General features: G+C 54.0%; 1 protein-coding gene across 2 annotated transcripts in view; it reads left to right on the forward strand.

Moving 5' to 3' along the window:
- CSMD2 (CUB and Sushi multiple domains 2) overlaps positions 1-13,358 on the forward strand; it is a 606,087-nt gene that overhangs the window by 340,852 nt on the left and 251,877 nt on the right. For both annotated transcript variants that reach the window (XM_066269721.1, XM_066269723.1), the window contains exons 11-12: positions 3,140-3,243; positions 6,443-6,555. In XM_066269721.1, the coding sequence (XP_066125818.1) occupies positions 3,140-3,243; positions 6,443-6,555 (217 nt within the window). The remainder of the gene's footprint in view (positions 1-3,139; positions 3,244-6,442; positions 6,556-13,358) is intronic.

Below are 13,358 nucleotides of genomic sequence, written 5' to 3' on the forward strand. Positions count from 1 at the left end.
ACCTGTGTTCTAGATGATAATTCCTGTGAGGGATCCGAGAACCTAGCAATCAGTTCGTTCTGGAGAATCGAGAAAAGTTTGGAAAATGTTCTCCCGTTTAACACTGTCTGAGCCCCTGGCACATGCCTGGCATGCCAACAGGCACTGGCATTAGAGAGACAGTGAGACGTGGCCCCTGCCCTCCAGGAAATTCATGGGGTAGTGGAGGGGCAGGTACACAGATCCACCCCAGCACAGCAGGTAAGTACCGACACAGGTGAGAGGAAGGGTCCTCAGGGAGCACGTGGAGAACAGAGGACTCAAGGATCAGAAGGCATTGTTGAGGGGCAGGCAGAAAGAGAGAGAGGACCTGACAGAAGGGGGTGCCCCGGAGCTCAGGGAGCTACACAGGCTGTGTGGTGGGGCGGGCACCAGAGCAGGTGCCCAAGGCTCCTCCTTATGTGCTGGGCTCAGAGGTGGTGGCATTGTGCTGGGGGGCAGGACTGGGAGGGTGAGAGAGGAGAAGGAGATTCCAGCCTGAGCTGATGATCACAATGATGACGTTAGCTGTCAGGAAGCACAAGAGGCACGTTTCCTGCTCAGTGGGAGCCCCAGAAGGGCCACGACACCCCCACTCACTCCTGACAGTTCCAGTCCGTCCCCTTTTCTGACGACCCCAACTGCTGCCTGCTCCCAGCCCACATCCCCTCACCTGCAGTACTGCCATAGCCCTGAGATCTGTCCTCTGGTTTTCCAACATCCCTCGGTGCTGTGACTCCTAAACCAAAAACCTCACATCGGACCCTTGCTCACAACTCTTCCATGACTCTCCCTTGTCTTGAGTACAAAGCACAACTCCTTGGCATGACAGACCGTCCTTCCTAATCTGGCCCCTCCCACTTCTCTTTCTAACCTGGCTCCTCCCACTTCTCTCACCTCTCCCCACCCCCACTCCTCGGTTAAACAACTCCAGGTCAAGTAGGAGTCTCTGGACAAGTCCATATTCTACACCTTTGCCGGGTCACCTGCCCCTCCCTCTGCTTGATTGCTTTCACTTCCTCATCCATTTATTGAATTCATTTCATCTCCCAAACCCAGCTGCTTTCCTTTCCTGTAGGAAACCTGCTTTTTTAGCCTTCCTCTGGGCCAATGACCCTTGCCTCTTCCTCTGTCCTATGTGTCATGCTCAGGACGTTCTTAGGCGGCAACGCTCCTCTCCGTGACTCCCCTGAGGCGCGAGGGCCCCGCAAGAATGGTACCCAGACTCATGAATGGGCGCAAGGCAGCTTGGAGTGCGGCCCTGCTGACCCTCCAGCAGTATGTGGGCGCTGGGCTCTTTGGTTTGGACAGAGGAAACCTGCATAAGTAGGAAAAACTCTTTACAGCAGTGGTTCTCAACCTTTCTAATGCCGTGCCCTGCAATACAGTTCCTCATGTTGCGGTGACCCCAAACCAAAAAATAATTTTGGTGGCTACTTCATAACTGTAATTTTGCTACAGTTATGATTCGGAATGTAAATATCTGATATGCATTATGTATTTTCCGATGGCTTTAGGCGACCCCCCTGGGGTCGCGACCCACAGGTTGAGAACCACTACTTTACGGGGATTCACTGCTCCTGGGTTCACAGAATAGAGGACAGAGGAGCACCTTCCGCCCCCATGGAGAGACTGAAGGTCTTCCTCAGATCGAAACCAGATTGCCACGGGCAGGAAGAGACCAGATTAGACACTAGGAGAGGTGCCCCTGTGTGTCCTGTCTTTGTGAGTGGCACCACCACCCACCCACCCAGTCGCCCAAGCCCGCCAGTCATCCTAACTCCCCCCTCCTCCGTGAGCCCCACAGGCCTCCACTCAGAGCTCTCAGCATGGCGGGGCCCCGTGTCTCCATCCCATCCCCCATTCCCTGCCTGTGTCACCTACCTAGACCGTCACAAAAGCCTGCAACCGTCCTCAGCACCTCTGTGCCTCCTGCCACTCCAGTTTCCACATAAGCAGCCAGACTCATGTTCTCTCACGCTCCGAAATGTCCCTGTCACCCACTGTTTAAAACCATTCTACCGCTGCACCCTCAGAGTGAACCCCGACTCCTCAGGGCAGGGGAGGTATGAGGTCCTTTGGATATAGCTCCAAGCAGACTTCTCCAGTTCTGGTCCTTCTTGAGTCACCTCCTGGCACTGAAGGCCCAACAACATTGTCCCCCAACTCCCACATGAGGCAGCTAGTGGTGTGCCCAGTTTGTGGGCCTGCCATTGACAGACACTGAGTACCTGGTCTGGAATGGTCCGGATCTGCCGCAGCTCAGGCCTCGTGCAGCTGACTCCTTGGAATGTCCCCCCCCCCCCCGGCCCCCGTCTCCCAGCATCCGCCGCTGGCCTGCCAGGTACCACAACCTTCGGAATCCTCAGACCCCCCAGCACCACGGGAGCCTCCCTACCACTACCCCTGCAGGACAGCGGGCCTCCGCAGGACAGGGAGCACAGGCCCCTGCGTGCTGCCCCAGCCCATGCCATAGTGTCCATCACCCGGGGTTGTGGTGACCGCATGCTTTCCTGTCTCCCCTGCTCACCGACGGTAGGGACCCTGTTGAAAACCCATCTCCCAGCCTGGCCCCATGGTGAGTAAATATTTGTGGAAGGCAGGACTGAAACAAGAGAAAAGAATCGTGTTGAAATCTCCTTCCTGGAACATTCATTTATTCAACAAATAAGCAAACAAAGGGGATGGAGAAACGTGGGCGGAGGAGAGGCTGAGCGAGACGCCTGTGGGTCCCCGGGGGCGAGAGAGCTGAGATTCCACACGTGGCCTGAAAAATTGCCACCAAGCCCAGGGGGACCTCTGTGCATTAAAGCATAAAGAAAGAGTCTAATCATCTCCAAGGTGGCCAGATGTGCCTGGTGTTGCCATGACAGCCCCTGGAATTGGGCAGATGTGCCATACACAGCTTTGGAAAACATCAAGGGACCCAAGAGACTGCGTAGCCTGGAGAGGAATAGTTCACACACCAACGCTCAGATTGGGTTAAGGGTCATGTTGGATGGTGTCACGGGGACTCTGGGCATCGGGACTTAACGAGGAAACTTCTTATATGATTCTCAAGGCTCTAGAAGTCTCTCCCCGCTGCCCCTACCTGCTCTCTAATCCCGTGCTCCCTCCCTAGGTGATCAAGCTCGCCTTTGAAGAGTTTGACTTGGAGCGGGGCTATGACACCCTGACGGTCGGGGATGGCGGGCAGGACTGGGACCAGAAAACAGTTCTCTATGTGTAAGTGGAGCAGACCGAACAGGTGGGAGGGCGGGAGCGTGCGTACCTTGACTGAGGGTGGGGGGATGGGCTTGCCAGGTCCGACCTGGTCCCCCAGACCACAGGGCAACCAGCACAAGTGTCCTGTCGTGCTCCCAGACTCAGCAACAGTCCCTAAGCCTCTCTGTACTCCAACTGAGGGAAACAGAGCCTTGGACCAAATTCTCACTTGGAACCCGCAGGAAAAGTATACAGAATGAGCAGTCTCTTAGGGAGCAGGGAAACAGAGGCTTTGTGTGGCTGTCTGCTTCCATGCAGGCCCTCCTTCCACCACCCAGTGGTTTTTCCTCAAGGCCAAGTTCCTACATGGCAGTCTGACTTCAGACAGAGACAATTGAAGTGTTTTTTGCTAACCACCCTGCATGCTCTTAACTATCTGGGAATGGGTAGCTCTCAAGAACTGGGACCAAATGGGCATAGTGGCCACAGTTTCTGAGCCCAGAAAGTCTAGTGTGACATGATGTGGTCAAGGGAGAGTTGAATACCGGGTGTCCTAGGATTCCATTACCCTGGGTCTTGGCTCATGCGGCCATCTAGCTCCTCCTGTGCCCACCACCATTAGCCAGACATGAAGCAAGAAAATGATCTTGTTTGATGCAGGTGGCCCAGCTCCAGAGACAGACAGGCCTGACCTCATCCACTTCCCCTGCCAAAAAGGAGGGGGGGTTTCATATATGCTGAGCACCTACTATGTGCCCAGGCACTGTGTTAGGAACTTTCAGATCAGTTATCTCATTTAATTCTCACAACACAACCCTGGGAGAAAGGTGTTATTATCCCCATTTAACAGGGGGGAAACTGAGGCCCACTGGTCGCAAAGATGGTTGGTGACAGAAGCAGCGTTTGAGTTCATGTCTTTTGCTTTCAGTGAGGGATAGTGTCCTGTGCTCTGCCCCCTCCCAGCCAGGCTAGCTCTAAGCCAGTGCCCTCTGGTTTGAATGATGAATGAGGGATAGCTATTCAGTAATAGCTGGCTTGTCCAGGAGCTGTTTTGTCCTGGGAACTTCCCACACCTTTCTTATACCTACCTGGAGAATATCCTATCAGGGCAGTTAAAGAATACTTGATGTTACCCACTGAGCCGGGTGACACGGCTAGGACCCAGAGTCTCTCAGGAGAGAGGAATGGAATGTGAGCGCGAAGGGCATCTACTTTCTGCCTGTTCCACTGCATTAATCAGGGTTTGCCAGAGAAACAGAACCAAATGGGTGTGCCTGTAGAGAAAAGGATTTATTGTAAGGCACTGGCTCACACAGTGATGGAGACTGACAAGTCCCAAGATCTGCAGGGTGAGTCAGCAAGCTGAAGACCCAGGAGCACGATGATGTAATTCTAGGGTGAAGGCCAGCAAGCTGACGACCCAGGAGGAACTGATGTTTCAGTTCCAGTCCAAGGCAGGGGGAAAAAAATGGTCCAGCTGACATTCAAGAAGACAGGAAGAATCCCTTTTTACTTGGGGGAGGGTCAGTCTTTTTGTTCAGTTCAGGCCTTCAACTGATCGGATGAGGCCCACCCACATTGGGGAGGACAATCTGCTTACCCCATCTATCAGTTTAAATGCTAATATCCAAAAACAAAGGCATACCTGGAATAATGTTTGGCCAGATATCCAGGTACCGCGGGGCCCAGGTGAATTGACACCTCATATTAGCCATCACACCCACCTCGCCCCTCCTCTTGGTGCATCCCCATCACTCACCTGCCTGGTTTGCTGACCTGTGTGGTACATCAGCTCAGTGTGCCCAGGAGGCCGGGATACCACCTCTGTCTCCTCCCACAACCCCAGCGTACTTTTCCATAGAGAGAACCTTAGGAGAACAGAGCTGAAAAGACTCTTGGGGATTATACAACCCAAACCCCTTATTTAACTTGAAGTAAAAAAGCCCAGAAAGGCTCAATCACTTGCCCAAGGTCCCACAGCCAGGGCTGATACCCTGATCTCTGGACCAATCTAGCACATATACGCTCCCAACAAGTTCTATAGCAGCTCAGGAACTCACTCACCATCTTCAGTTCTCTTTAGGCAACATCAATCTCAAACCTTCAGGGAAACACATGCAAGATAGTCGGGTTCCTTGCTTGTCTCGAGTGGACCAAACAGGAAAAGCAGAGGCCTTGGCCTTCTCTCTTGCTTCCTGCCACCCTGGAGTCAGAAGCCAGCCCTGCGCTGGCCTCAGTCTTGACTCATTACAGAATGTCAGAGCCCCCAGATCAGGGATGTCACACAGGCCGGGCTGGTGTACCCAGGTGGTCTGTCCCAGCTTCACCCCAGACAGCACCCATGATGTGCTGGGCATCTCCACAGCCAGTCCACACCCCAACCCCAGCTTTGAGACCCCAGGGTGGAGCAGACCCATTAATCCAATCACCCCTCCACAGCCCCCCAGTTCCCTCTGTGCTAGTGATTTCCTGGGCTCTGCAGTAAGAGGAAGAAAGCCGGGTTTCTTCTAGAAACCTCAGCTGGGCGGTGGTCTCTGGCTCTGCCCCTGTCCAGTAAGCTGACCTCAGGAGAGCCATCTACCATTTCGCACCTTCGCCTTCTTGTCTGTACAGTAGAGATAAAAATTACCCCTACCTCAGTGAGCTACTGGGGCATTAAATGAGATCATGGATGCGAAGCTCTCTCTCTTAGGTAGGTGCCTGGTAAAGGTGAGTTGTATCCAAAGCTTCCCCATGCCCAAACTCTTTCCTTTGGGAACATGTGGCCCTGAGTGATGGTGGCACTGTAAGCCTCACTTCTCATACTGGAAGGGGCAGGCAACATATCTCATTGAAAGGAATGGCCGGGTTCTTTTCTGCAGTACAGTTCACAATAGAGATCGGAGGTTGCAGGAATGTAAACACCCCTTGATTAGATCTGGTTCCAGCTCACCCTGTCCCCTGAACCAGCAAGGATACAGATTTCTCTCATGAGCCCAGAGGCCTGGGCAGGGGAATAGAGGTCAAGACTCAAGCTCTGCCGGTGGCCGAGGGGGAGAGGCGCTGAGTCTCCCAGCACGTGGAGCGCGTGCCCCTGGGCTCCAGTGTCAGAAACACCAGGAGCTCAGAATTTTCCCAAATAAAGTCTGGCCCCCAGATGTTTCTTTAGGTGTCACCGGTCAGTCATTCTGTTGGGGTGCCACAGTGAGATGCACACCTTTAAATCTCTCTCTCTTGACAGCCTGACAGGTACATCGGTCCCAGATCTCATTGTCAGCACCAACCATCAAATGTGGCTCCTCTTCCAGACCGACGGCAGCGGCAGCTCCCTGGGATTCAAGGCTTCTTACGAAGGTAACTGTGCTTGGGGGGCCAACAAGCTCACTCTGGAGTCGGGACCTGGGTTTGAGTCCCGGTTCTGCTTGGCACTAGCTTCCTCTCCTTAGGCGCATGGGACTTCTTGACTTCTCTGAGCCACAGCCTCTTTCTTTGTCCAGTGGGTCTCCTGGCTTGTTTTGAGGATTCCCTGAGACACCACTTAAATCACTGGACACACAGCACCAGGCAGGTCCATCGGTTCCATCCCTCATTCGTACTTGGCTTGTGTCGACCTATCAAAGGCCCTTTGAACTTGCTGAGCCTCAGTTATTTAGTCTTCAGACTGGAGATAGGAGCTTCCCAGGCTTCCCGACTGGGGTGTCACAGCGATGAGGACTGTGCACAGGGCTAAGGACAGACACACACTGTTAGTGACCTGGGGAGGATACAGATGAGGGTGACCTTCATTTCCTGATGGACACAGGCATGAAGGGAATGGCAGACTCTGGGGCCCAAGAGATGCCACCACCGTCAGTCACCCTTTGGTACACTTCCAAACCTCCTGTCGTCCGATGACTGCTGATGTTGATCTCCACAAACTGGGGAGCAGAAGCCATCCCCCAGATGTCGTGTAACTCTGCATTAGGTGTGAGGCCCTAGCCAGCACTAGGGAACAGACACATCCGCTCTGGGCCCTTGCCGGAAGGGCGGACTCTAGCGGTGAGACGGAAGTGAAAACAGAAGAGCTATTTCAGTCGGGGAGGCAGAGCTGACGGAGCCCGTGGAACATGGAGAAGGGCATCCTTTCTGGGGCACCAGGAAATCTTTACAATGGCAAGGTGGCTACTGGAGAGACAGGAGGGGGAGAAGGTGTCCCTCCTGCACCCCCACTCAGAGACCTGATCGTCTTGCAGGAGACTGTGTAGAGGAGCAATGCCAAGGGACTTGCTCCACTCTGTGTGCCTCGTACCCCCCGGCAGTCCGAGGGCTCTTCTGTCCCAGGCCCTGCACTCTGTATCCACGGGACGCACAGGAAGTGTGTGAGTTTCCCGGGCTGCCCTCACAAAGCACCTCAAACTGGATGCCTCGATTGAACAGAAACTTACTCTCTCCCAGTGCTGGAGGCCTGAACCCAAACTCCAGGCGTCAGGAGGCTCGTGCGCCCTCTGAGACGGGGTAGAGCCCTTCCTCGCCTCGTCCCAGCTCCCATGGCGATCCTTCTGAGACTGGGTAGAGCCCTTCCTCGCCCCGTCCCAGCTCCCATGGCGATCCTTCCGGCCGTCCTTGGCGTTCTTTGGCTCGTCCCAGCTCCCACGGGATAGAGCCCTTCCTCGCCTCGTCCCAGCTCCCATGGCGAGCCCTCTGAGACAGGGTAGAGCCCTTCCCCGCCTCGTCCCAGCTCCCATGGCGAGCCCTCTGAGACGGGGTAGAGCCCTTCCCCACCTCGTCCCAGCTCCCATGGCGAGCCCTCTGAGACGGGGTAGAGCCCTTCCCCACCTCGTCCCAGCTCCCATGGCGAGCCCTCTGAGACGGGGTAGAGCCCTTCCTCGCCTCGTCCCAGCTCCCATGGCGGTCCTTCCGGCCGTCCTTGGCGTTCTTCGGCTCGTAGCTGTAGCTTTTTGCTTTTGAGATCAGACGAGATCAGACGTGTTCAGGGTGGTGTGGCCATAGGTAGCTGTAGCTTTTTGGTCTCTTCTTCTGTTGTCACATGCATCCCTGTGTGACTCTCTTTGCCTCTTCTATGACCCCAGTCATACTGGATAAAAAGGGCCCTCCCTGCTCCAGTATGACCACATCTTCAATCGATCACTCCTGTGAAGAGCCTGTTTCCAAGTAAAATCACATTTCACAGTTACCAGGAATTCGGATTCAACATAATCTCTTGGGAAACAGTTCAATCCCAAACAGAAGGCCAGCCCCTAGTTCCTGCCCTAACACCATCATACCACCATGCCCAGTGGGGTAAGGACAGTGAATGCACTGTTCTAGGAGTAGAAAACATGTGTCCGGGTGGGATAGAACAGCAGGCACAGGCACTGAGTTCAGGTCCTGCTTCTCTCACTCTCTCTAGTCCGTGGCAGGTCAGGGAGCCTCTCAAGGACTCCGTTTCTTCATCTGTGAAATGGAGATAATAATACACCCAGGGTCCCAGGGCTACTGTGAAGATTATGGTGAGAGAAATAACGTGAAAACAAGAAGCACTGTGAATTGCAAGGAGTGAAGAACGAATGAGTGAGCGCACAGGTGGTTGAAAGAATGAATGTGCTCTTCTGGTGGGTGGAGCTGCCCACAGGCAGCTGTGGGATGGTGGGGAGAGCAGGAGACAAGAAGTCATTGGCTTCCAGTCCAAGCTCTGACACTACTTTGAAAAATGGGAACGGACTTGGACATGAAGTTTCTCAAGTTCTCCCGTGTCTGAACCTCTATGGAAATTGCGCAGTGAATGTTTCCGAAAGTGAGGAAAGCTATGTCGCCCACATGCCCTCAGTCAGCCCGTATCCCATTTTCCATCAATGGCTCAGATTAGATGTAAACAGCAGGAGCTTGAACCAGATGCCAGTGCCCCCGGTCAGCATGCAGAAAGATCGCGGGCTAAATGACCAGATCAGATCATGTAGGGATAAATGTCATGTGTGTTTTAAAGTTCACAAAAATTAACTACCAGAATTTATTCCAAGGAGCTACTGTGTTTTATTCTGTTCCGCTCGGGCATCTGATAACTGAACTTAGATAGTGGGGGCCTCAGCTCCAGGTGGATAAGGAGAGGACAAAAGTCAAGCCCAATGACAAAGATTAGCAACTCCCTGAATGTTTATTCGGGATGGGGAGTAGACTCAGGGGACACGTGAAAGCTGTGTCCCCTCGTTATATGGGAAAGGGGAACTAGAACGGCTTGGTGTGAATTCACTGGGACTTAGCAATTGTCGAGAGCCTACCAGAAGCTTTATGTGCATTATCTTGGGGTTTTCAAATAGAGTCATACGAAGACTTGGGGTACCAGTCAGACAGACTCCCGCATGCGCTCGACTGGGATCCACCCAGCATGCCCACCAGGGGCGATGCTCTGCCCATCTGGGGCATTGCTGTTGCGACCAGAGCCATTCTAGCTCCTGAGGCAGAGGCCACAGAGCCATCCTCAGCGCCTGGGCCAATTTTGCTCCAATGGAGCCTTGGCTGCGGGAGGGGAAGAGAGAGACAGAGAGGAAGGAGGGGGGGAGGGGGGGAGAAGCAGATGGGCGCTTCTCCTGTGTGCCCTGGCCGGGAATCGAACCCGGGACTCCTGCACGCCAGGCCGACGCTCTACCACTGAGCCAACCGGCCAGGACCAGGACCCGGATGTTTGACCTTGGGAAAGTCATGATGTGTCTGAGCCTCAGTTCCCCCACTCATAAGATGGAGATGATAATGACAACTTCACAGCATTGTTAATAAAGTGAAATGAGATCACAGAAAGCTCCCGGCACAGAAGCCCTGTCCCAGGGGCCACTGAAGCTCCTCTCCTCCCAAAGCTTCCGTGATCGCCACTGCTCTCCACCTGGGCACCCCTTCTTCCCGGGAACACGTGGCCCCTTGCCAGTCCTCAGACGGCCCATGCTTGCGCTGATATATCCCAGTCCTAGGTCCCGGCCTGACACCTGCACTCCCCACCTAGGGCCCTGGCTCCCCAGACTGGCTGAGAAAGGCGATGGTTCACCATGGCCACAGTGTAGGGAGCAGAGGCAGAAGTGACAGAAGGCAGAGCCAGGCCAGGAGAGCCTTGAGGCCTCATACAGGGTTTGAAAATTGTCCCATGGTACAAAGAACCTGGGAAGGACCAAATGTCGGATGGGCCTGCCTTTCCCTTCTTGTCCCTTCTACGACTGGCCTTTTCTGTGAGAGTAAAGCCCACTGGTCTCACACCTTCGTGGGGAGAAGCCCCCTCTACCGTGAAAGAAGCGGGTGATGAAAAAGGCCGTGCTGCTGCCTGGGCCTCCCCCACCTGCGGCCTCCGCGTCACTGCGCCGGCCACTCCCTCGCCGCTTCTGCGTGGCTCCTCACTGCCCTTCAGGGCAGGCACCTTTCAGTATCTGTCCTTAGCCTTCTGTTTTCTTTTTCTAGAACCTTCCACCGTTGGTCACATCCACTCTCACAGCTCTAACCTCAACCCAAACACTGATGACTTCCAAATCTTTTCCCCACTTCCATTTCAGCCCACCTGTGGCACATTCTATATAGCTTCTCCCTCAAACAGCTCAAGCCTAGCCCATCTGTATTCGTCTGCTCATAATAAAATAACATTGCTGGGTGGCTTCCACAGAAATTTATTTTCTCACAGTTCTAGGTAGGCTAGAGGTCCAAGATTAAGGTTCTGGCTGATTGGGTTTTTGGTCCAAGCTCTCTTCTGCCTTGCAGATGGCTGCCTTTTCTCCGGGCCTTTCCCCAGTGCGTGCACATGGAAAGAGAGAGAGCAAGCTTTCTGTGTCTTTACTTATAAAGACACTAACCCTATGGGATCAGGGCCCCACCCTTATGACCTCCATTAACCTTTATTGTGTATGTGTGTGTGTGTGTGTGTGTGTGTGTGTGTGTATGTGACAGAGATAGAGAGAGGGACAGATAGGGACAGACAGACAAGAAGGGAAAGAGATGAGAAGCATCAGTTATTCGTTGCAGCTCCTTAGTTGTTCATTGATTGCTTTCTCATATGTGCCTTGACGGGGGGAGGGGGCTACAGCAGATCGAGTGACCCCTTGCTCAAGCCAGCGATGTTGGACTCAAGCTGGTGAGCCTTGCTCAAACCAGATGAATCCACGCTCAAGCTGGCGACATCGCAGTTTCGAAACTCGGTCCTCTGCATCCCAGTGCCACTGCCTAGTCAGGCTAACCTCTGTTATTTCTTTAGAAGCCCCATCTCCAAATACAGCCACATTGGGGGCTAGGGTTTCAACCTAGTAATTGTGGGGGCACAAGCATTCAGTCCATAACACTATCTAAAGCGAAGCTCTTCATCTCCAGCCCTCCCCTTCCCCCCCCCAGCCCCTGTGTCCCCATCTTGATGAGCAGCGCCACCACCCATGTCATCACTCAGCCTCCTTTCCACCTCCCTCTTCTCCCTCTCCCACCTCTGACCCTGGTCCCAGATTCTGTCAGTTCTCCCTCTGTGGCGTGCCAGATCCCCTGTCATTGTCATGGCTGAGGCCCTCATCACCTCTCACTTGAATGACAGCACAGACCCCCTACCCTGACTCCAGGCCTCCCCCCCACCCCACCCCCACCCCCCACCCATATGCCACATGCAGCACCGCAATCTTCTTAAAATCCAAGTCTGGCACAGTTTCCTCCTACTTAAAAAAACTTTCATGACAACCACACATTACTTTAGGGTAAAGTACCATCATTCACTTGGCATCCAAGGCTCTCTGTGATGCTAATTCCAAGCCAAACTCTGGTGTTTATGAATCCATTCTAGGCAGAATTCCAGTTTATTAATCTCCATAGTCCCAAGGGTCTTGCCCAGTGCTCCGAAAACCTCGCAGAATTCAATTGAAATGACGTTTTGCACAGGCTCAATAGGGCCCCCTTCCTCAAGACCTTTTCAATCCCCTTTCATCCACGTTGCCGCCTCCCAGAGCTCAGTTGCCGGCAGCCCACACCTTGTCCACTGTCCCTGGCTTTGGGGTCAGACAAACCCAGCTTATAATTGAGTTCTGCCCACTGGCTCGGTGCCTGGTCTTCAGCCAGTCTCTCCTCATCTCTGAGCCTCAGTCTTCTCATCTGTGAAGAGGGGCTGAGAAACGTGTACCTCCCATGGGGTCTTACAAGGACTCGGTGTGGTGAAGCAGCCGGGGGAAGGCCTGGCATTTAGCGAACACTCAGTTAAAAGCCTGCTCCCTTCCCTGCTTCCGCAATCCTGCATCTCTCTCGACGGGACCCGACCCGCGCCCGCGGCCCTCAGAATTACCTCCCCCGCTCGGGCCCTCCTTTTACCCCAGCTTCTGGAGAATTCCTTACCGCATAGACATCTTGGCTCAGGGACGGGCAGGGGGCATGCAGCTCCCGGGGGGCAGAGACCTCCGCCAGGCACACCTGGCCCCGTCATCTCAATCTCCCCTCTGCCCCAGTGCAGGTAGGGAGACGCTTCCTCGGGAGCAGGCAGGTAGCTCTGCAGTGTCATCCCTACCGCCTTGTTAATAGTGGGAGCCCCTGAGTGGGAAAATTGGGAGATTTATTGTCCCCAAATTCCTCCAGCTCTGCTTGTCACGATCCCAGGGCGGGGTGGAAGAGGGGACTCAGGCTCCATCGATATCTGAGTCCTCTGAGCCTGGAAACTCAGTCCCCCTCCACAGGGACAGCCAGCTGTAGGAAATACATTCATCGCTGAGATTGCTTTGCCTCTCAGTAGAACAAGAAATATTTAAGGAACAGGCAATTAGCACTTACCAGAAACATTATAAAATTACATACAACTTGCTAACAAGTTTTAGCATCAATCTGGGAGTCTCCTTGCTTCCCGACTGGGAGCCTGGAACCTGGCAGCCTAGGGCTAAATCTGGGAGACTGGCTCAGAGGAAGGAGCTGGGCCCCCGGCCCTGGGGAGAGGGAGGAGCGGGGAAGCAGTGATTATGCAGAGAGGATGCCCCACAGCCCAGAGGACTCCTGTTGGGATGAGGTCCCCGGGGTATTCAATACCGTCTAAGCCCCTCTTCTGTGTGGTGACACTGCTTAGGTTATTGGTACAGAAAGGACAATAAGACAGTCTGTGCCTTCACCTCAGTCACAGCCTGTCCTCACGAGGAGTCGGGGAAGTACGAGAAGATGGGAAATATCAAGGAGGGCTGCTCATCTTGCTTGAGAGCATC

Source organism: Saccopteryx bilineata, chromosome 3, assembly GCF_036850765.1.
Source record: "Saccopteryx bilineata isolate mSacBil1 chromosome 3, mSacBil1_pri_phased_curated, whole genome shotgun sequence".
Lineage (NCBI taxonomy): Eukaryota > Metazoa > Chordata > Mammalia > Chiroptera > Emballonuridae > Saccopteryx > Saccopteryx bilineata.